The following is a 19,798-nucleotide window of genomic DNA, read 5'->3' as shown; positions in this document are numbered from 1 at the left end:
TCAGCCAAATTCAGAATGTGGAACATTCTACAGGACAAGAGACCCAGGTTTTTCAAAGGTTCAAAGGCACAAAAAATGGGGGTGGAGCTTTGTTTTTAAATTAAAAAGAGAATTAAGAGACATAAGCAAATGCAATTAGTAAGTCTTGCTTAGCTCCTGATTTGAACAAACCAACTACAGAAGAGCAATACTGAAACAGTCGGGCAAATCTGAATATGGACTGAATTTTAAACAACATTTAGAAATAATTGTTAATTTTGTTGGATATAATAGTGGTATTGTGGTTTGCAAGAAATTATCTTTTCCATCTCCCTGCCTCCCCTTGACCAGGATTAGCTTTAAAGCCCTCAGTAAGAAAAGGTAGGGGTGTGTGTGTGTGTGTGTGTGTGTGTGTGTCTGTGTGTGTGTGTGTGTGTGTGTGTGTAGAGGATAGGTCAAACAAGTATAACAAACTGTTGACAGTAACTGAAGCTGATGATCCTAAGGGAAAAAAACCAAAACTGGGTAATACTAGAGATTCTTTCAGTTTTCAGTAGAGCTGTAAAGGAGGAGACAAAAATGATTACATGGATCAGTAACAGTGCATAATAGAAAACCTCAAACAGACCCAAGTTTAAGATAAGAATTTAGAATATAAGAATTTAAATTTAAGAATTTAGGATACAAAATAAGGGTGGAATGTTTGATCAGTGAGGAAAGATAGATTATTTAATAAATGTCAGTGAAATTAGAGCTAACTATTGAATATATATGGGGGGGAGAAAAGAGATTTATTATTTACATTATGTACCAAAACAAAACCTTAAAAGATGCAAAAAAGTGAATTCACCAAAGTAAAAAAATATAGAGAGAGGGAATTTTTCCCTAATCTTAAGGTTGAAAAGGCCTTTAAAAGATACAAAGGTAAATGGGCTTCCCTAGTGGCGCAGTGGTTTAGAGTCTGCCTGACGATGCAGGGGACATGGGTTCGTGCCCTGGTCCGGGAAGATCCCACGTGCCGCGGAGCGGCTAGGCCCGTGAGCCATGGCCGCTGAGCCTGCGCGTCTGGAGCCTGTGCTCCGCAACGGGAGAGGCCACAACAGTGAGAGGCCCGCGTACCGCAAAAAAAAAAAAGATACAAAGGTAAAAACAGAAGAAATTATAATATGACTCTATAAAATTAAACGTTTCTCCAATTAAGAAAAAAACATTAAAATTAAAAACAAGTGTCAAGCTGGGGGAAAAAACTGCAATATATTATTAGACAAAAATGTTACAAACTAGAAGAACCTGAATAGCATAATGGTGAAAGAATATGAACAGGGATTTCAGTAAAGAAACACAAATAACTAATAATTATGAAAATAATTTAATATTTTTGCTTATAAAATATAATACTTGACATATTTAGTAATATGGAAAAGTAGGCAAAGACACTTTTTCTAGGAATATAAATTGGTACATTATTTCTCCATACCTGACCACCAAATGCTGATCAACTAATGTCTACTATACATCTCCACTTGGATGTCTATTAGGTATTCTAACTTAATATGGCCAATTCGATTCCTATTCCCAGAACTATTTCTGTCTTTACCATCTAAGTAAATACACTACCCTCTATCCAGATGCCCTGCCAAAAACCTACGTGTTATCCTTGATGCTTCCTTTCTCTCACCCACCACATCCGATCCATCAATAAGCCAAAAGATATCCCTTATCCATCCACTTTTCACTACCTCTGCCAATACCACCTTAGAAGAAAGCACAATCATCTATTTCTGGGATGACGGCAAAGCTTCCATTTGTCTCCCTGTTTCCATTTTTATCTTTTCAAATACTCCCAGCCCTAATCCGTTCTTCACATAGTAGCCAAATGAGTAGCCACATAGTAGCCACATAGTAGCCAAAGTTCTTCACATAGTAGCCAAATGAGTCTCTAAATACGTAAATCAGATTTCATTCCATTACATAAAATCTCCTATGTTTTCCCTTTGCACTTGATGTAAAATCCAAGCTTCTGACTATGGTTCTTCCCTAGCTCTCTGATCTCATTCCTATTATTCTTCCCATTGCTAACTGAGTTCCAGCCACACTGGGACTTTGGTCCTAAAACATGTTAAAGTTGCTCCTGCCTTAACGTTTCTGTATATATGTTTCCTTAGCCTGAAATCCTCTACCCCCAGATTTTTCCATGTCTGGCTTTTCCTGTCATTCAAATATTAACTCAAACATAACTTCTATAATGAGGGCCTTCCTGACTATTTACTCTTTATACCCAACCCCTGCAATTTCTTCCACTCCTCTTGATTCATAGCACTTGTAACTATTTGAAATTAGCTTGTTTTTGTTTTTTAAAGTCTTTATTGAATTTGTTACAATATTGCTTCTGTTTTATGTTTTGGTTTTTTGGCCACTAGGCATGGGGATCCTAGCTCCCTGACCAGGGACCGAACCCACACCCACTGCACTAGAAGGCAAAGTCTTAACCACTGGACTGCCAGGGAAGTCCCTGAAACTAGTTTGTTAATTTATTGCTTTACTTACTTACTGTCCCATTGGCCCTGCCTTCCCACCAAGTTGCTCGAGAGAGGGAACTCTGTTTTGTTCACTTAGCTTCCTCTCGTAACCTCAGTGCCTAGAGTAGGGCTGCCACACAGTAGAAACTCAGTTAAGTTTTCACTGAATGAATAAGTAGAGAGAAATTCTAAAGACTGGTGAAATTAGGTGCTATGATTCACTAATTTCACCTGAAGAGATTTCATCTAAGGAAATAATGAGACGAAGGCACAAGGTTTGTGCACAGGTGTATATTTTGATTTTGACACTCAAGTTATGCCCAGTAGTGGCAGACTAGGTGATTATAAAATGTTATGCAGTTATCAGATGAAGGATATGTAATAATATAAAAGGTTTCCTCTTACGTTGTTCAAGGATTTAAAAAAAATGAAAAACAATGTCCATATTTATCAGCTTATTTGTTTGTGTAAATAAGTCATTTACATGACCAGCTTCTTTACTGGCTTTCTCCTGCAAATGCATACAGCAAGAAACCCAGAAGGATAGCCTCCAACTGTTACTTTTATATCTTGATGGTGGGTGTATTGATTGATATTTATTTTCTCCTTTTTTGCTTATCTGCATTTTCCTACAGTTGATCATGCACATTTTTTTTTTTTTTGGTTAAAAAAAAAGCCATACAGTATCTGTATCTGGTTTTTTACATATTCACTAAAATATTTTTCTATTTTTTATTTTCATTTTTTAACATCAACTTTTTACCTGTTTTTCTACCCTGAAAAACTAATTTTAAGTTTTTTTCTTCCTCAAAGGGCAGCTATTGGGGTTTCCCACTACTTAATAAAGGTCAGCATAAATAAATGAACACAAAGAAATCCCTTAGATTTCAGAACCCTTCCACTGGGGTTATACTAAATGCAACATTTAAAGGCATTTCAGTTTTACTATAGAAAGCTGCTAAAAGTTAAATTAAAATATTCTAACTAGGATTCAAAAATAAATGGCTGCTTTTAAAATTAGCTTGTTAATGTTAAGATTAGATTAAAATCTATAACCTTTTTTTTAGTACACAGGTAAGAATTTAAAAGCACATCTTAGCTATGTGCTTAAATCATTATTGCTCAGTTACGCTGAAATAGTGGTGTTCCATCTGGACCAATAAAATCATAAAGAAAATCTAACAAAATGGAAGGCAGGGAAATCTGTACTAACCAACCACATTTCTCCAGTGCCTCTCCCAGTTTCCTTCTTTCTTCTGTGCTTTAATTCTAAGATTAAATTCCAGAAACAAATGGTTTTCTTATCTCCCCTCTAATTTTCATCAGTTCACCACCAGATAAAATTTCTGTAAGGTGAGTCTACTATGAGCAGATTTTTATTGTAAGTAGAATGCTTTTGCCATTTAAATCGTTTCCTTATATTTTATTTTTTTCCCAATAAATATAAATGTAAAATACTTATTGTCCTATTATTGAACTGATATGGTATTTAACAGGTAACTCCAAGAAGGGTCATGTCAAAAGAGGTCATAGCAGTAATTATGAACAAACGTATTAATGAGCATGTATGTGTATGGAGGCTTTTACCAATGTCAGTTATATGTCACCGAGAGTTCTTCAAGTTAAGAACTGAGGCCAAAATCCCAAACCACACTTATACCATGTCATTTTTTGAGGAGAAAGGCAGTTTAGTAATACAGAATTTAAAATAACATTTACTTTAATTTCCTGATCATAAAATTAATACCTGTATGTTGCAGAGCCCCTGAAAAATAGAAGTACAATGCAGAAAAGAAAAATCACAGTAATACCTTTTATCTTCTTCTATGTACGCATGTGCGCGCGTGCGCGCACGCACACACACACACACACACACACACACAAACTGGAATCAAATTCTATGTATGTTTGATCTAGACTTACCTGTATTCATACCTATGATCCATTTGAATCAACAGGGATTTGTCAGAATTGATAATAGTTTCACAATTTTTATATGATTTTTTTTTTATGACTAAATACATACCTGAGCATACTGCTGGAATCCAGAATACGCTGGGCTACCGGGTGGCACTCCGGAATTAAGTGGTGCTGCAGCATTCTGATATCCAGGCTGCAGAGCTGGATAGCCATACCCAAATGGCTTGGCCATTTTTGAAGGCTGAGGAGCAGCTGGAGCTGGAGCAGGGGCAGGAGCGGGGTCAGGAGCAGGGCTGCTTGCCGATGAGGAAAGCATGTCTAGCAAAGGGAAAAGCACGGTGTTGACAACTGAAGGTCGGGACTCCACAAATACTCTTGGCTGAGCCATAGCCTGTGGCATCTCCCTTTTTATTAAAACTTTTTTATTATGAGAAATTTTGAACATACACAAAAGTAGAGAAAATAGAATAATAAACCCCATATATCCATTACTCAGCTTTAATAATCATCAGTATTTTGCTAATCGTGTTTCACGTGTTCCTACCCCATCTTTTTTTTTTTACACATGTATTTACAAGAAAACCCCATTTTGTATCATTTCATTGACAAATACTTCAATTGGTATTTCTAACAGATAAGACCTTTATATTTATGCATATTAAATATATATACCACCACATAGCATATAATATAAATATATATTTATGTATATTAAAAATACAGTTATTTTTCCTTTTATTCTCTCAGCAGAAATGGCGCTAAGAAGCAGAAGACAAAGCAAAGCAATAAAAAGAGTGTCGGGCTTCCCTGGTGGCGCAGTGGTTAAGAATTCGCCTGCCAATGCAGGGGACACGGGTTCGAGCCCTGGTCCGGGAAGATCCCACATGCTGCAGAGCAACTAAGCTCGTTCGCCACAACTACTGAGCCTGCACTCTAGAGCCCACGAGCCACAGCTACTGAGCCTGCATGTCACAACTACTGAAGCCTGCATGCCTAGAGCCCGTGCTCCGCAACAAGAGAAGCCACCGCAATGAGAAGCCCGTGCACCACAACAAAGAGTAGCCTCCGATCGCTGCAACTAGAGAAAGCCCACGCACAGCAACAAAGACCCAACGCAGCCAAAAATAAATAAATAAAATAAATTTAAAAAAACAAAAAGAGTGTCAACTACTCTTTGCTCTAACTTGCCTTTTTCTCTGACCCTGACATTTATTAAAAAAAAAAACGTCCATGGAAGGAGTGGCATATTACCACAATCCCCTAGAAGTCTGCTTTATTTGCAGAGGCAAAAATGAAAGTATGAAAGACAGTCTAGAATAGTGTCCAGCTCCTAAAACAATGTCTGGTACGTAGTAGAGGACAAATAAAATGTAATGAATGAATGTTCTTCCTTTATTTAAATTTAAAACAGAAACTAAAACTTGGTTAAAACTGGGGGAAAAAAAACTGTAGAAAATTTTATCACCATATACAAGAATAACAACAACAAAAAGTCAAATCTAAAATATATGTGTATTTTAATCTCTCATGTCACTGTATTTCACAGTATATTTTCATATAAAAATTATATTCTTCACCAGCAATCAGACTCTGCAAAAAGAAAATATGTTCTTAAAAGCATCTGACTTAAGAAATTTATTTTTTCAAAGTTTATTGAGGAATCATCTTTCTACTGACTCTCTTCGCTCTCATCTTGAAGAGACCTTCCTAGACATTCTGCTGTCTATTGTCTTGTGCTAATTAGGCAAGCACTGGCTTACTGGCTTTCTGGTAACTTCCCAGACTTCTTAAAAGGACTAGAGCATCAATGCAGTGTCATATACTTAGATTTCCTGCTTGTCTCTCCTCACTGTGATGGGACTGTAAGTAGAAAGGTCTCTTAACATGACAACAGTCATCAGCTTAAGAAATGAAGAACTGGAGTCCTAAACATGGGGGTCTAAAACTTTTTCCCCCTTTTTTAGGAAAAGGACAGTATTTCATACATTTTTATAGTCCCTAAGATCTACCTAGTACCTGACACATAGACTTAATTCAGTTAATCTTACTGTGAAAGATGTTCATAGCTTTCCTTAATTTTGGTGCAGTATAAAATAGCTAGAAAATTTACCTAAGGTTATTCACTTACTGTCAAAGCACAGCTCATAACAAGATTAAGATTTGTTGATTAAATGAATACAGATAAACACAGCAAGGTCTAACTCCAAGGCCATCATCTTTTAACTATACCACATTAGATGTTTTATTTCAGGTTTATTTGAAGCTCATGAAATACGATAGTTGAATAAATAGTATTCATCTTTTAGTGAATGAAGTAACTCTTCTAGAATATTTTGACAATGGTAATTGCTTTTGGAATGGTCCACAACTTTTTACACACACACACACACACACACACACACACACACACACTCTCTCTCTCTCTCTCACACACACACACACACACACACACACACACACACACACACACACACACACACACAGATCCCTAGGGAAAGAATCCTTAACCACAAAAGACTGAGTAGCTTATTTAAGTATTCTTGAAATGTTAAAAGGGAACTCTGTACTAAGCTGAGAAGATTAAAGTTTTCTACTGACTCATAGAACAGTGATAGCAAGATAGTGTGTGAAGTCCAGCACACTCCAACTTCAATTAAGCTTCATCCTGGATAATTAACAACATGATAAGAAATAAAGCGAAGAGCAAAATTACTTGTTCTGTTAATCCTAAAGTTTGGAATCATTAGAAAGAAAAGACAAAGAAGGAGGTCAGGTGTGGTTGTCAGGCTGTTGGTGATAGGAGACAGGCAAATAAGGAAGATCACAGCACAAGATGCTATAATGAAATAACTAATCATTATAGAAGTTCAGTTCGTAATTTTTTTAAACACTATCCACCACTCCTGTTCCTACATATGACCAAAGTTACTTCCAGATATGGTTAAAAGTAATGCCTCCAAAACCTACCCCCAAGTTGGTTAATCTATTTACCTGGTGGAGGCAGCCAGGAGCCATAGGGGGAGTAAAGAGTCAAAGACTATTTATATTCAGAGGCTAGTTGGAAGAAATTCAAGGACCTAAGCATGAGAACAGAAATATAAAATTTATTTAAGGAATTATTAGCATAAAAAAGAAGGGAAAAGAAGAGAAAAATTATTCAGTATTAAGTCTTTTAGAAAGAGGAAAAAGATAAAGAGCATGGTAACAAAAATCAAATAATAAATTTCCTTGGCCTCCCAAAAACAGCATTCACAGTTGTTATGTGACAATTACACCATTAAATTAAGGCTGAAAAAACCAGGAAAATGTCCCTTTTTTTCTGCTAAAAATATAGTCTGCTAATTATGTATAGTACATGTTCATGTTTGAAGTAATTGATGGTCAGTAACTTTTCAAATAAACATCAAATATGCACAAAACAAATTACCTGGATAGCTGCCTCCTTCTAGGGCATCATAACTGTTGGGCATTGGAGAAGCACTGCTTGTGGTAGAAGAGCTGTCAACACCTAAAAGGAAAACCAAAATATCTACTAAGTTTAAAATGACAACATATCTTAAAGCAACCTTTGGCAATTTTGAAAAAGATGTTTTGCTGATCTAGGAAAATTCCTGATCCTAAAAACATGAAATGACTGATGTTTAATGACATTTAAAAAACCATATATAAATTTCTGATAATACAGGGGGTGAAAGTGGGAAGAATACGGAGCTGATAAAATTTAAGCAGACACACATGAAGGCATCTTAAAGAAAAGATATACAACTTTCAAAGTAGTCAAACACACAAACATCAATTTTAGATTGACAGAAATGTTAATAAAATCACATCTCAAAGATTGGATCTACCAAATCACAAGCTATTAAATACCCTATATCACTATCATGTTATTTTAAGATAATTAAATTTTAATTACTTTTATAACTCAGCATAGCTGTATGAAACCTTCATAAGAGAGGAATCTATGGCTTGGGTTGCTACCTAGCATGTTACTAAGCTTTTCTATGCCTCGGTTTATTCATCTGCTCAATCAAGATTAAACAGTACCTGCCATATTTAATAAGGTAACAAAAATAAAAGGTACTCTAATAAATATGTGTTAGATTATAAGAATTTTTATTACATGTATTCGTTCAAAACTTGAAAGACTAACGGGAATATTCAGTGGCCATTTATGATAAAACGTAGTGGTGTCACACAGCTCGTAGAACATATATTTCTCTCATTCATTCACTTAACAAATATTTTATTGAGAGCCTACAGTTAACATAGGTAGATACACTAGAGTATATACTAATGAATAAAACTGCAAACGGGGCTTCCCTGGTGGCGCAGTGGTTGAGAGTCCGCCTGCCGATGCAGGGGACACGGGTTCGTGCCCCGGTCCGGGAAGATCCCACATGCCGTGGAGCGGCTGGGCCCATGAGCCATGGCCGCTGAGCCTGCGCGTCCGGAGCCTGTGCTCCGCAACGGGAGAGGCCACAACAGTGAGAGGCCCGCGTACCGCAAAAAAAAAAAAAAAAAAAAACTGAAAACGCACACAGCCTCTATCTTGTGTTAAAGATCTTGGTCTTTTTCACCAGAAGATAAAATTCTGTGGTACAGAGGTTATCCCTGGCTCTTAACACCAATATTATAACCGGGTTTAAACTACATTTTAGGTTAATTTTCAACTGTGATATAGAAAGAATAGATATGCATAACTATCTTTCATTGAATAATTTTGGTTAACTACAAGAACTCAGTGTATTGACTCAGGGCATAATAGCTAAAATTTTTTGTGTAGGAACATTTTGTTATCAGTAAAGAACATGATCTGGAGGCAAACGACTGTAGTTACATTAGACTCTGTCATTTAATTGTCATAAATAACTTTGGGTAAGTGACAATCATCATAATACTCTCTCTCGCAAAATAAGAACAATTTTTTAAATGCCCTTTGTGTGCTTTTTAACGTTCTTGTGATGCTTAGATGAGACTGGTTATGAAGCAACTTACAAAACATGAAGACTATAAAATAAATAATAGGTGAAAGACACTAATACATACCAAGTGCTTTCTTTGTGGTAAATAGAATATTGTTGCATATATAGGTCATTACTCTTAACTAAGAATGGGAAGTAATGGCTCTTCATTTTCCTTGTATTTGTGAATTTATAACTAAAGAAGAATGCTGATATACAAGGTCAAAAGTCTTGAAGTAATAGCGTTAAAAAACAATACACCAAAACCCAAATATTCACCAAGAGATGAATGGATGAACAAAATGTGGTATATCTATACAATGGGATATTATTCAGCTATAAAAAGGAATTAAGTACTGATACAGGCTACAATATGAATGACCCTTGAAAACATGCTAAGCAAAAGAAGCCAGACACAAAAGGTCACACACTGAATGATTTGATTTATATGAAATATCCAGAATAGGTAAATCTCTGGAGATAGAAAATAGATCGGTGGTTGCCAGGGGCTTGAGAGGAGGGGGAAATGAGAAGTTACTGCTTAATGGGTATAGAGTTCTTTTTTAGGATGATGAAAATGTTTAGTTTTATCAAGTTCACTACATTTACAAAGTTAGAACTAGATAGAAGTGGTGACTGCATGACAACCCAAATGACAGAATCAGATAGAGGTGGTGGTTGCACAACGTTGTGAATATACTAAATGCCACTGTATGCTTTAAAATGTTTAATTTTATGTTATGTACAAAACCAAACCAATATGCCAAGACATTTCAATGGGGAAAGAATATTCCCTTCAACAAACTGTGCTGGAACAACTAGATATCCACATGCAGCAGAATGAAGTTAGACCCCTTCCTTACACCTTATGCTAAAATTAACTCAAAATGGATCGTAGACCTAAATGTAAGTGCTAAAACTCTTAAAATATGGGAGTAAATCTTCATGACCTTCAGTTAGGCAATGGATTTTTAGATATGACATCAAAGGCACAAGCAACAAAAGAAAGAAAATAGATATACTGGACTTCATCAAATTAAAAACTTTTATGTTCCAAAGATATCATTAAGAAAATAAAGAGATAACCCACAGAATGAGAGAATATATTTGCAAATCATGTATCTAGTTAATAAAGGTCTAATACGCAAAATATTTACAGAACTCTATGACTCAACAATAAAAAGACGAATAACCAAATTAAAATGAGTAAGGGATCTAAACAGACATTTCTACAAAAAAGATAAACCAATGGCCAATAAGCACATGAAAAGATGCTCAACATCACTAGCTATTCTGGAAATAAAAATCAAAACCACAGTGAGATACCATTTCACATCCACTAGCATGTCTGTAATTCAAAAGACAGGTAACAGAAAGTTCTGGCAAGGATGTAGAGAAATGGAAGCCTCCACGAGATTGTAAAATGTTGTAGCCATGTTGAAAAACAGTCTGACAGCTTCTCAAAAGGCGGCAAACAGTTATCACATGACCTGGCAATTCCATTCAAGAGAAATGAAAACATACACCCCCACAAAGAGTTGTGCATGAATGCTCACAGAAGCATTACGCATAACAGCCCAAAAGTGGAAACAACCCAGATGTCCAACAACTTACGAACAGGTAAATAAAATGTGATATATATCCACACAATAAGATATTATTTAGCAATAGAAAGGAACACAGGACTGATACATGCCATAACACTTGAAAACATTATGCTGAGAAAGAAGCCAGTCACAAAAACCAAATAGTATATGATCTATTTATATGAAAGGTTCAAAACAGATAAATCTATAAAAACAAAAAGTAGATTAGTAGATTAGTGCGTGTATGTGCGCATGCGTGCGTGTAGGGGGACAAGAATAGGAAGTGACTGCTAAAACATGGAGTTTCTACTTTGAGGTGAAGAAAATGTTCTAGAATTACACAGTGATGGCTGCAGAACTTTGTTTAAATTTAAATGAGTGAATTTTATGGTATGTGAATTATATCTCAATAAAGTTATTATAAAAATACCATGGAGAACAAACGTATGGACACCAAGGGAGAAAGTGGCGGGGGTGGTGGTGGTGGTGGTGGTGGGATGAACTGGGAGATTGGGATTGACATGTATACACTGACGTGTATAAAACTGATGACTAATAAGAACGTGCTGTATAAAAACATAAATAAAATAAAATTCAAAAATTTTAAAAAAAATACCATAGAAGCAAAAATACACAAATGAGACCTAATCTAACTTAAACGCTTTTGCACAGCAAAGGAAAACACCAACAAAATGAAAAGACAATCTACGGAATGGGAGAAAAAAATTGGCAAACGATGAGACCAACACTAGGTTAAATATCCAAAATACAAAAACAGCTCATATAACTCAGTATCAAAAAAACCAAACAACCCAATCAAAAAAATGGGCAGAAGACCTAAGTAGACATTTCACCAAAGAAGACATACAGATTATCAACAGGCACATGAAAAGATGCTCAACATTATTAATTATTAGAGAAATGCAAATCAAAACCACAATGAGGTATCACCTCACACTGGTCAGAATAGCCATCAATAAAAAGTCTACAAATAAGAAATGCTGGGGAGGGTGTAGAGAAAAGAGAACCCTTATGCACTGTTGGTGGGAATGTAAATTGGTGCAACCACTATGGCGAACAGTATGGGGGTTCCTTAAAAAAGTAAAAATAGAGCTACCATATGATCCAGCAATCCCACTCTTGGGGGTATATATCCAGAAAAAATAAAAACTCTAATTTGAAAAGATATATGCACATCAATGTTCACAGCAGCACTATTTACAATAGCCAAGACATGGAAGCAACCCAAGTGCCCATCAACTGACAATTAGCTTAAGGACATGTAGAGAGAGAGAGTGTGTGTGTGTGTGTGTGTGTGTGTGTGTGTGTGTATTTATATATATACACACACAATAGAATATTAATCAGCCACAAAAAAGAATGAAATATCGCCATTTACAGCAACATGGATGGACCTAGAGAAAATTATACTTAGTGAAGTCAGACAGAGAAAGACAAATAGTATAAGATATCACTTATATGTGGAATCTAAAAAGTAATACAAATGAATCTATATATAAAACAAAACAAAGCTTTTGCACAGCAAAGGAAACCATAAACAAGACGAAAAGACAACCCTCAGAATGGGAGAAAATATTTGCAAACAAATCAATGGACAAAGGGTTAATCTCCAAAATATATAAACAGCTCATGCAGCTCAGTATTAAAAAAACAAAAACAACCCAATCCAAAATGGGCAGAAGACCTAAATAGACATTTCTCCAAAGAAGACATACAGATGGCCAAGAAGCACATGAAAAGCTGCTCAACATCACTAATTATTAGAGAAATGCAAATCAAAACTACAATGAGGTATCACCTCACACCAGTCAGAATGGGCATCAGCAGAAAATCTACAAACAAATGCTGGAGAGGGTGTGGAGAAAAGGGAACCCTCTTGCACTGTTGGTGGGAATGTAAACTGATACAGTCAATGTAAATTGATACAGTCACTATGGAGAACAGTATGGAGGTTCCCTACAAAACTAAAAATAGAATTACCATATGATCCAGCAATCCCACTACTGGGCATATACCCAGAGAAAACCATAATTCAAAAAGACACATGCACCCCAATGTTCCCAATGTTCACTGCAGCACTATTTACAATAACCAGGTCATGGAAGCAACCTAAATGCCCATCGACAGACGAATGGATAAAGAAGATGTGGTACATATATACCATGGAATATTACTCATAAAAAGGAACGAAATTGGGTCATTTGTTGAGACGTGGATGGATCTAGAGACTGTCAAACAGAGTGAAGTAAGTCAGAAAGAGAAAAACAAATATCGTATATTAACGCATATATGTGGAACCTAGAAAAATGGTACAGATGAACCGGTTTGCAGGGCAGAAATTGAGACACAGATGTAGAGAACAAACATATGGACACCAAGAGGGGAAGCGGCGGGGGTCTGGGGGTGGTGTGATGAACTGGGTGATTGGGATTGACATGTATACACTGATGTGTATGAAATTAATGAGTAATAAGGACCTACTGTATAAAAAATATATAAAATTAAATTTAAAAATTAAACAAAAAACAAAACAGACTCACAGACATAGAAAACAAACTTATGGTTACTAAAGGGGAGAAGGGAGTAGGACAAATTAGGAGTATAGGATTAACAGGTACATAATACATAATACTACTTAATTATGCTGCTTAGCTTCTTCTTTCCATGTCAAATCAAATATTAATGCTTAAAAATATTGCCCATTTAGATAATAATGCTATAGTAACAAACTTTAAAGTATTAATTTGATAGAAATATTCTATTTTATTTATTGGATAATTTGAAACCTGCTAGTTTAAAATTCACTTTCAGGGTTTCCCTGATGGCACAGGTTAAGAATCTGCCTGCCAATGCAGAGGACACGGGTTCGAGCCCTGGTCCAGGAAGATCCCACTTGCCACGGATCAACTAAGCCCATGTGCCACAAGTACTGAGCCTGCGCTCTAGAGCCCGCGAGCCACAACTACTGAGCCCACGTGCCACAACTACTGTAGCCCACGCACCTAGAGCCCGTGCTCTGCAACAAGAGAAGCCACCCAATAAGAAGCCCGCGCACTGCAACAAAGAGTAGCTCCCGCTCACCGCAACTAGAGAAAAGTCTGCACACAGCAACGAAGACCCAATGCGGCCAAAAGTAAAAATAAATAAATAAACTAAAAATAAATAAATAAAAGAATAAAATAAAAATCACTTTCGGGGACTTCCCTGGTAGTCCAGTGGTTAAGAATCCACCTTCCAGTGCAGGGGACACGGGTTCAAGCCCTGGTCGGGGAACTAAGATTCCCACATGCTGTGGGGAAACGAAGCCCATGCGCTCTAGAGCCTGTGCACCACAACTGGAGAGCCTGCACGCCTCGACTAGAGAGAAGCCTGAGCACAGCAACGAAGAGCCTGTGTGCCACAACGAAGAGCCTGCGCGCTGCAACAAAAGATCCCACCGGCTGCAACTAAGACCCAATGCAGTTGAATAAATAAATTTAAAAAGTTTTTAAAATTCACTTTCAGAAGAAAAGAACAAATGCAAATCTCTATTTTGAACTTGTTAAAATATCAAAGCAACAATAAAAGTTATAAATCCAGATGAAACACTAAACAGACTCAAACTTTGCTAAAACTTATTGTTCAAATTAATTCTAATTAGGTTATGCCATTACTGCCAATACAAATCAAAATGATATTTTTTAAAAAGGTACATTATGAAACATGTCAATATTCTAAACATGCTTAAAAACACCTTCACTAGTTCCCCTACCATTTTATAGAATAAGGTCTAAATGCTTTTATACTGCCATAAAAAAAAACTTCAAAATTTGTCTTCCACTTTCCTTGTCACCTCCATCTCCCACCTGTTCTTGTACCACCTTCCCTCTTTTACCTTATGACACAGTCACACCCAACTTCTCACTCTTCATCCCAATACACTATTTTTTGTGTTATGTACCATACATATTGGTCTGTTTGCCTAGATTTTCTTTTTCCACATGGCAAATTCCTACTCATCCTTCAAATTTCAAACCCTTCCTAAAACCTTTCTGACATGCCAATGGAAATCATTTCTTCTCCTATATAGGGACATTTTCTTAACCCCGAATTACTGTACTTTTCAAGCTGTACTGTAATCACATACGATATCTGCTTCCCTGTCATATTATTATACAGAGGCAGCTATGCTACTGTATTGACATTTGGAACCAAGATACCAAGCAAAATACTGCTTTCTAAATACGAGCTAGTTTTAGTCGAATGAGAAGCTTTGGTACTTGTCACCATTCTTAAAACCTCTGATAGGTCCAGTTTGCCTCAGTCACTTCACGCTACAATTAGTGATAACAAATATTCTGAGATCAAACGGAGGGTGAATATGAATGTAATACTTGGGAAACATTTTCCCTCATTCTTTTACTGGCTCTATGTCACAGGTTGAGAGAAGAAAAGGGGAAGTCAGAAAAGAGGGGGAGCTGAATCTGAGGAAGTAAGGAGTAAGGTCAAATGAATAGCTCAGAATCTGTGAAGTTGGGGGAAAAAAACCAGGATGCATTGAAGCGTTCTAAAAAAAACAAGCCATTCTCTCTCCATGGGTCAACAAAGTCTAATATACTTACTAGTATTGGTCAACTTGAAATTAACCAGGTAATTTGAGATTTCACTTCCTCATAACTTGTATAGAACATGGAAAACTGTAAGTCAAATTCCCTCTCTACCACTTACCAGTTGAGAGAAAATGGACCAGAATCCTAACATTTCTGAGCCATTCCTTATTTATAAAAACAGATGTTATAACACCTACTCCACAGGCCTAATGTTAAGATTAAACAGCTATAACAGATATAAATTAAACAGATACTAGCCAGAGACTCAGGAAATGTTCTTTTTTTTCTCTTCCCTCTTCCTATGCTAAAACAGTGCTACAAAAGAGGGGAAAAGAAAGACCAAGACAAGAACCTCCTGATGGATAAGGCTAATCCAGACTTCAACCAAACTTTCCTTAACATTTATCACTGAGAACCAAGTTACTTTTGATTTGTAAAAATGGTTCTCTTCTTTCGGTAATACTCTAATACTCTCCCCCCCCCCTCCAATCTTCCTTCTACCTTAGTCTAAGAACTCTTATTTCTCACTGGCTTATTCCAAAAGCTTCAAGCTCGAATCAATTTCTTCTGTAAATGCAAAATCAAGTTGCATTTCCAAAATGCAAGTTTGGTTATGTTATTTTCCCATGTAAACTCCTTCAGTGACCTCTCACTACCTTCAAGATAAAATCCAAACTCCTTACTAGGAAATGCAAGGTTCTTAAAGATCTTACCCAGCCATCCTACTCACCCTCACTCAATTCTTCTTGCCACTGCTCTCTGCAAACCATAGGTCCCAAACTCACTAAAGTTCCCCAAACATGCTACCTTCTCTCAAGCATCTTGCTTTGTTTCAAAAAGTGTCTCTGACTCTCCCCAGATCCCTCACTTGCCCAATTCCAAGTTCTTTCAGATTCAGTTTAGGTTCCCCTGCCCCCGCTCCAGGAGAATCCTCCCTGTCATCCCACCCTACATCTGGTTCCAAATTCTCCTATGTATTCCTATAAAACACTATGATTAACACAGGACTCACTATCATTTTGTTCTATATTCCAAATCAGACTGTGAGCTTCTTGGGTTTTTAATCAAGCTCACAAATAGGGCATTATTAATCTGTTTATAAATTGGTTGTTCAGAACTCAGAATAAACTTTTTCAAAGAAATAATGAAATAACTGGTATTTATTATCCCAAGTTGTTTCATAAGCACTCTTAAAAAACCCATAATCCATATTATTGATTAAACACTACACATTTATGACACGCTGGAAAAAATAAAGCATTTGCAAATGTTTAGTATTTCAGTTAATTAGTTTTAGGGCTAGCCTAGACATCCAATCACCATTCAATCACTATTTCTATTTGAAAGTGCCTTCTGAATTCTAACTCTGGACACTGGTACCAAATCTCCTTCTGCTATAGCCCTAATACTCTGCCCTCTTCCACTGTACAGAGAGTTGGAGTTTCCAGCTATACCAATTATATATACATGATGTTTGCAAGCTAGAACAGGTATCATCTGCAAACATGTGAGCACATTTTGTTTTCAATGTATATGAATACTGAAAACCCTGAAACTAATACTGTTCTTAATGGCATGGATATCTTTTTATATCCTTCACAGACCTAGGACATGTATTCAATTTCTAAAATTTAAAAAGTATACTAAATATGTATTGAATTTAGTTGAAAGATATTTATTTGTTAAAATAATCACATAGTATATCAGTTACAGAGAAAGATAGATTTGAACCCTTTTAGGGATTTTCTTTGGCGGGGGGTAGGGGAGTGGTGGAAGAAAAGGGAAGATGCTGATCAAAGAGTACAATCTTCCAGCTATAAATGTTCTAGGGATCTGGGGATCTAATGTATAGCATAATGATTATAGTTAACAATATCATATTATATACTTGAATTAAGAAAAAAAGGAAGAATTTTCTGTGGAAGTTAGAGGTAAGGTCAATACTGTGCTGTTATCTACAGGAGTTGACTTAATTTGTTCTGTATCAAAATACAACATTACCTTTTAAAACATCCAAGCAAACCATAAACATATCATTATCTTTGACATACTACCTGGCACTGAATAATTACTATTAGCCTGTGTGAAAGTCAAATAAAAATTGACTAGCACCTTAAAATTCATTATGAAAAAATCAGAAGTTTTTTCCTAACGTCATTTACAAAATATAGCATCAAGCTGTCACATTACTAGAGCCATGGGAGAGAGCTTCCTGTTGTCCTCTGGCCTCTTCCTAACCTGAAAACTCCCGAGAGGAAAGGCACTGGGAGTATGGACAGCAGGTGACAGAACATTAGCTGACAGTGTCTCCCAGGGACTAGGGCTGATACTGATCTCTGATTTTTTACTCTCCCCTTTCACTTTATTTCACTGCTTACTCCCTTTCACTCCCATTTTCAAGTTAGTATTCCTTACTAGTATAGGTATGACAGTACTTGTCTTCAGTACTGAATCTAAAACTAATAAAAGGTCCACTCTAGCACTAACAACTGAATGAGTGAATACCTGTAACTGAATAAACTTAGTGAGGAATTTAAGATATAACCATTATGGGAACCTGATAGCTTGCTATCTGCTCAAGTTTTCTTTAAGTTTATTCTCCAACAATTCTGAACTTTTAGAAGCCGCCAACAAAACATAAGACTGTCTCTAGTACAAAATCCTATTTTAGTTTCCAAGCGTGCATTTAATGAGGAAACCTTAAAAAGGAAGCCTATTTGTAGCATGTAATTTTAAAAAATATAATTAGATGGTTTAATGTAAAATCAGAACTGAAATCAAAATTTTCTTTTAAAACTGAAAGTTTTAAATAAATATCCGTGTACTTGACTCCTAGATAGACCCGCTGTCAAGGAAACCCTAAGCTTTAATAAATGGAAAGCTAAAATAAGAGGATAGTTACTTTAAATATAACTATAAAGAAGATTATCACTGATTTCCAAACCTGCTTGCTAGCTGATATTTCATTACTGCTTAATAAATTTTTCCAAAATTGGAGAATAATCCACATAAACTAAATACATAAAAATCTCATAATAGGGAATGAATACCACTGAAATGCTTAAAAAATAGAGCACTCCAAAATCTCTACTTGACAGATTCACTTATATGTAATCTCCGTACCAATTTGAGGCATTCTTTTACTTTTTACATATGAAAAAAATACTGTAACTGAGCAGGATTTAAAAAATAAAATAAAATTCATTTTAAAGCTAGATTTTCTTTCCATTTTTTCTTTCCCCTCACTTAGAATGTCCCTTTAATTTGCAATCAACAAAAATAGGACTTTTTTTTTTTTTTTTACAAACCATGAAGAGACAACACCAGGATCCTAGTAAAAATGTCCATAGTCCAGTCATTATTTTGTTGCATAATAAAAAAGGCAAAGGAGGAAGATAACATGTAAGAAATGCCATGGTGACCACTGCCATGTGCCCTTTAGTTCTCACCTATTCCAGGGCTTTGTGTTCTCACTAGGAGATAAAGACTATCCTCTTCACACCTCTCTGCAGACAGACCTCGGTTTGAATCTCCGCTCTGCTACTTAGGAGTTGTGTGACCAGAGACAAATGTTACTGTACATGTTCAGATCGTAGTCAACTCATCTGAAAAATGGAGCCAATTATCTCTGCCTTGCAGGATTGTTGAGAACAAATTGAGATAAAAACATGTTCTCAATGTTAGTAATGACACCTAATTTTTTTTTTTTTTTTTTTTTTTTTTTTTTTTTATGGTACACGGGCCTCTTACTGTTGTGGCCTCTCCCGTTGCGGAGCACAGGCTCCGGACGCGCAGGCTCAGCGGCCATGGCTCACGGGCCCAGCCGCTCCGCGGCATGTGGGATCTTCCCGGACCGAGGCACGAACCCGTGTCCCTTGCATTGGCAGGCGGACTCTCAACCACCGCGCCACTAGGGAAGCCCACACCTAATTTTTTTTTGAGAGATTTTACCATTTGCCAGACACTGTTCTAAGCTCTTTACGAACAATACCTTCAATCCTCAAAACGACCATATGTAATTGTTACTGTTATTATTCCTCATTTACATATAAGTAAATTGAGACTCAATGAGTTTAAGAAACTTGTCTAAGGTCACAAAGCTAATAAGTGACAAAGTCCGGATTTGAATTTAGAAGAAAAAACACAAAACCCCACAGCTTTTAGCTCTTTAGTGCTGCATCTGGCACGCAGTAAGTATTCAAAAATGTTAGGTATTATTA

The 19,798-nt window shown here is 36.3% G+C and overlaps 1 protein-coding gene across 5 annotated transcripts in view; it reads right to left on the bottom strand.

The window, feature by feature from the left end:
• The window catches only part of SEC24B (SEC24 homolog B, COPII coat complex component), a 94,215-nt gene that overhangs the window by 30,839 nt on the left and 43,578 nt on the right, over positions 1-19,798 (bottom strand). For all 5 annotated transcript variants that reach the window (XR_009540397.1, XM_060148581.1, XM_060148582.1 and 2 more), the window contains 2 exons: positions 7,846-7,926; positions 4,525-4,736 (listed from right to left, as the gene is read on the bottom strand). Coding sequence is in view for 4 of the 5 variants with exons in the window: in XM_060148581.1 (XP_060004564.1) it covers positions 4,525-4,736; positions 7,846-7,926 (293 nt within the window). In the remaining variant the exon portion in view is untranslated. The remainder of the gene's footprint in view (positions 1-4,524; positions 4,737-7,845; positions 7,927-19,798) is intronic.

This window comes from Lagenorhynchus albirostris, chromosome 4 (genome assembly GCF_949774975.1).
Source record: "Lagenorhynchus albirostris chromosome 4, mLagAlb1.1, whole genome shotgun sequence".
Taxonomy (NCBI): Eukaryota; Metazoa; Chordata; class Mammalia; order Artiodactyla; family Delphinidae; genus Lagenorhynchus; species Lagenorhynchus albirostris.
The sequence above is the reverse complement of the archived record's forward strand: the minus strand, read 5'-3'. Positions and strand labels throughout refer to the sequence as shown.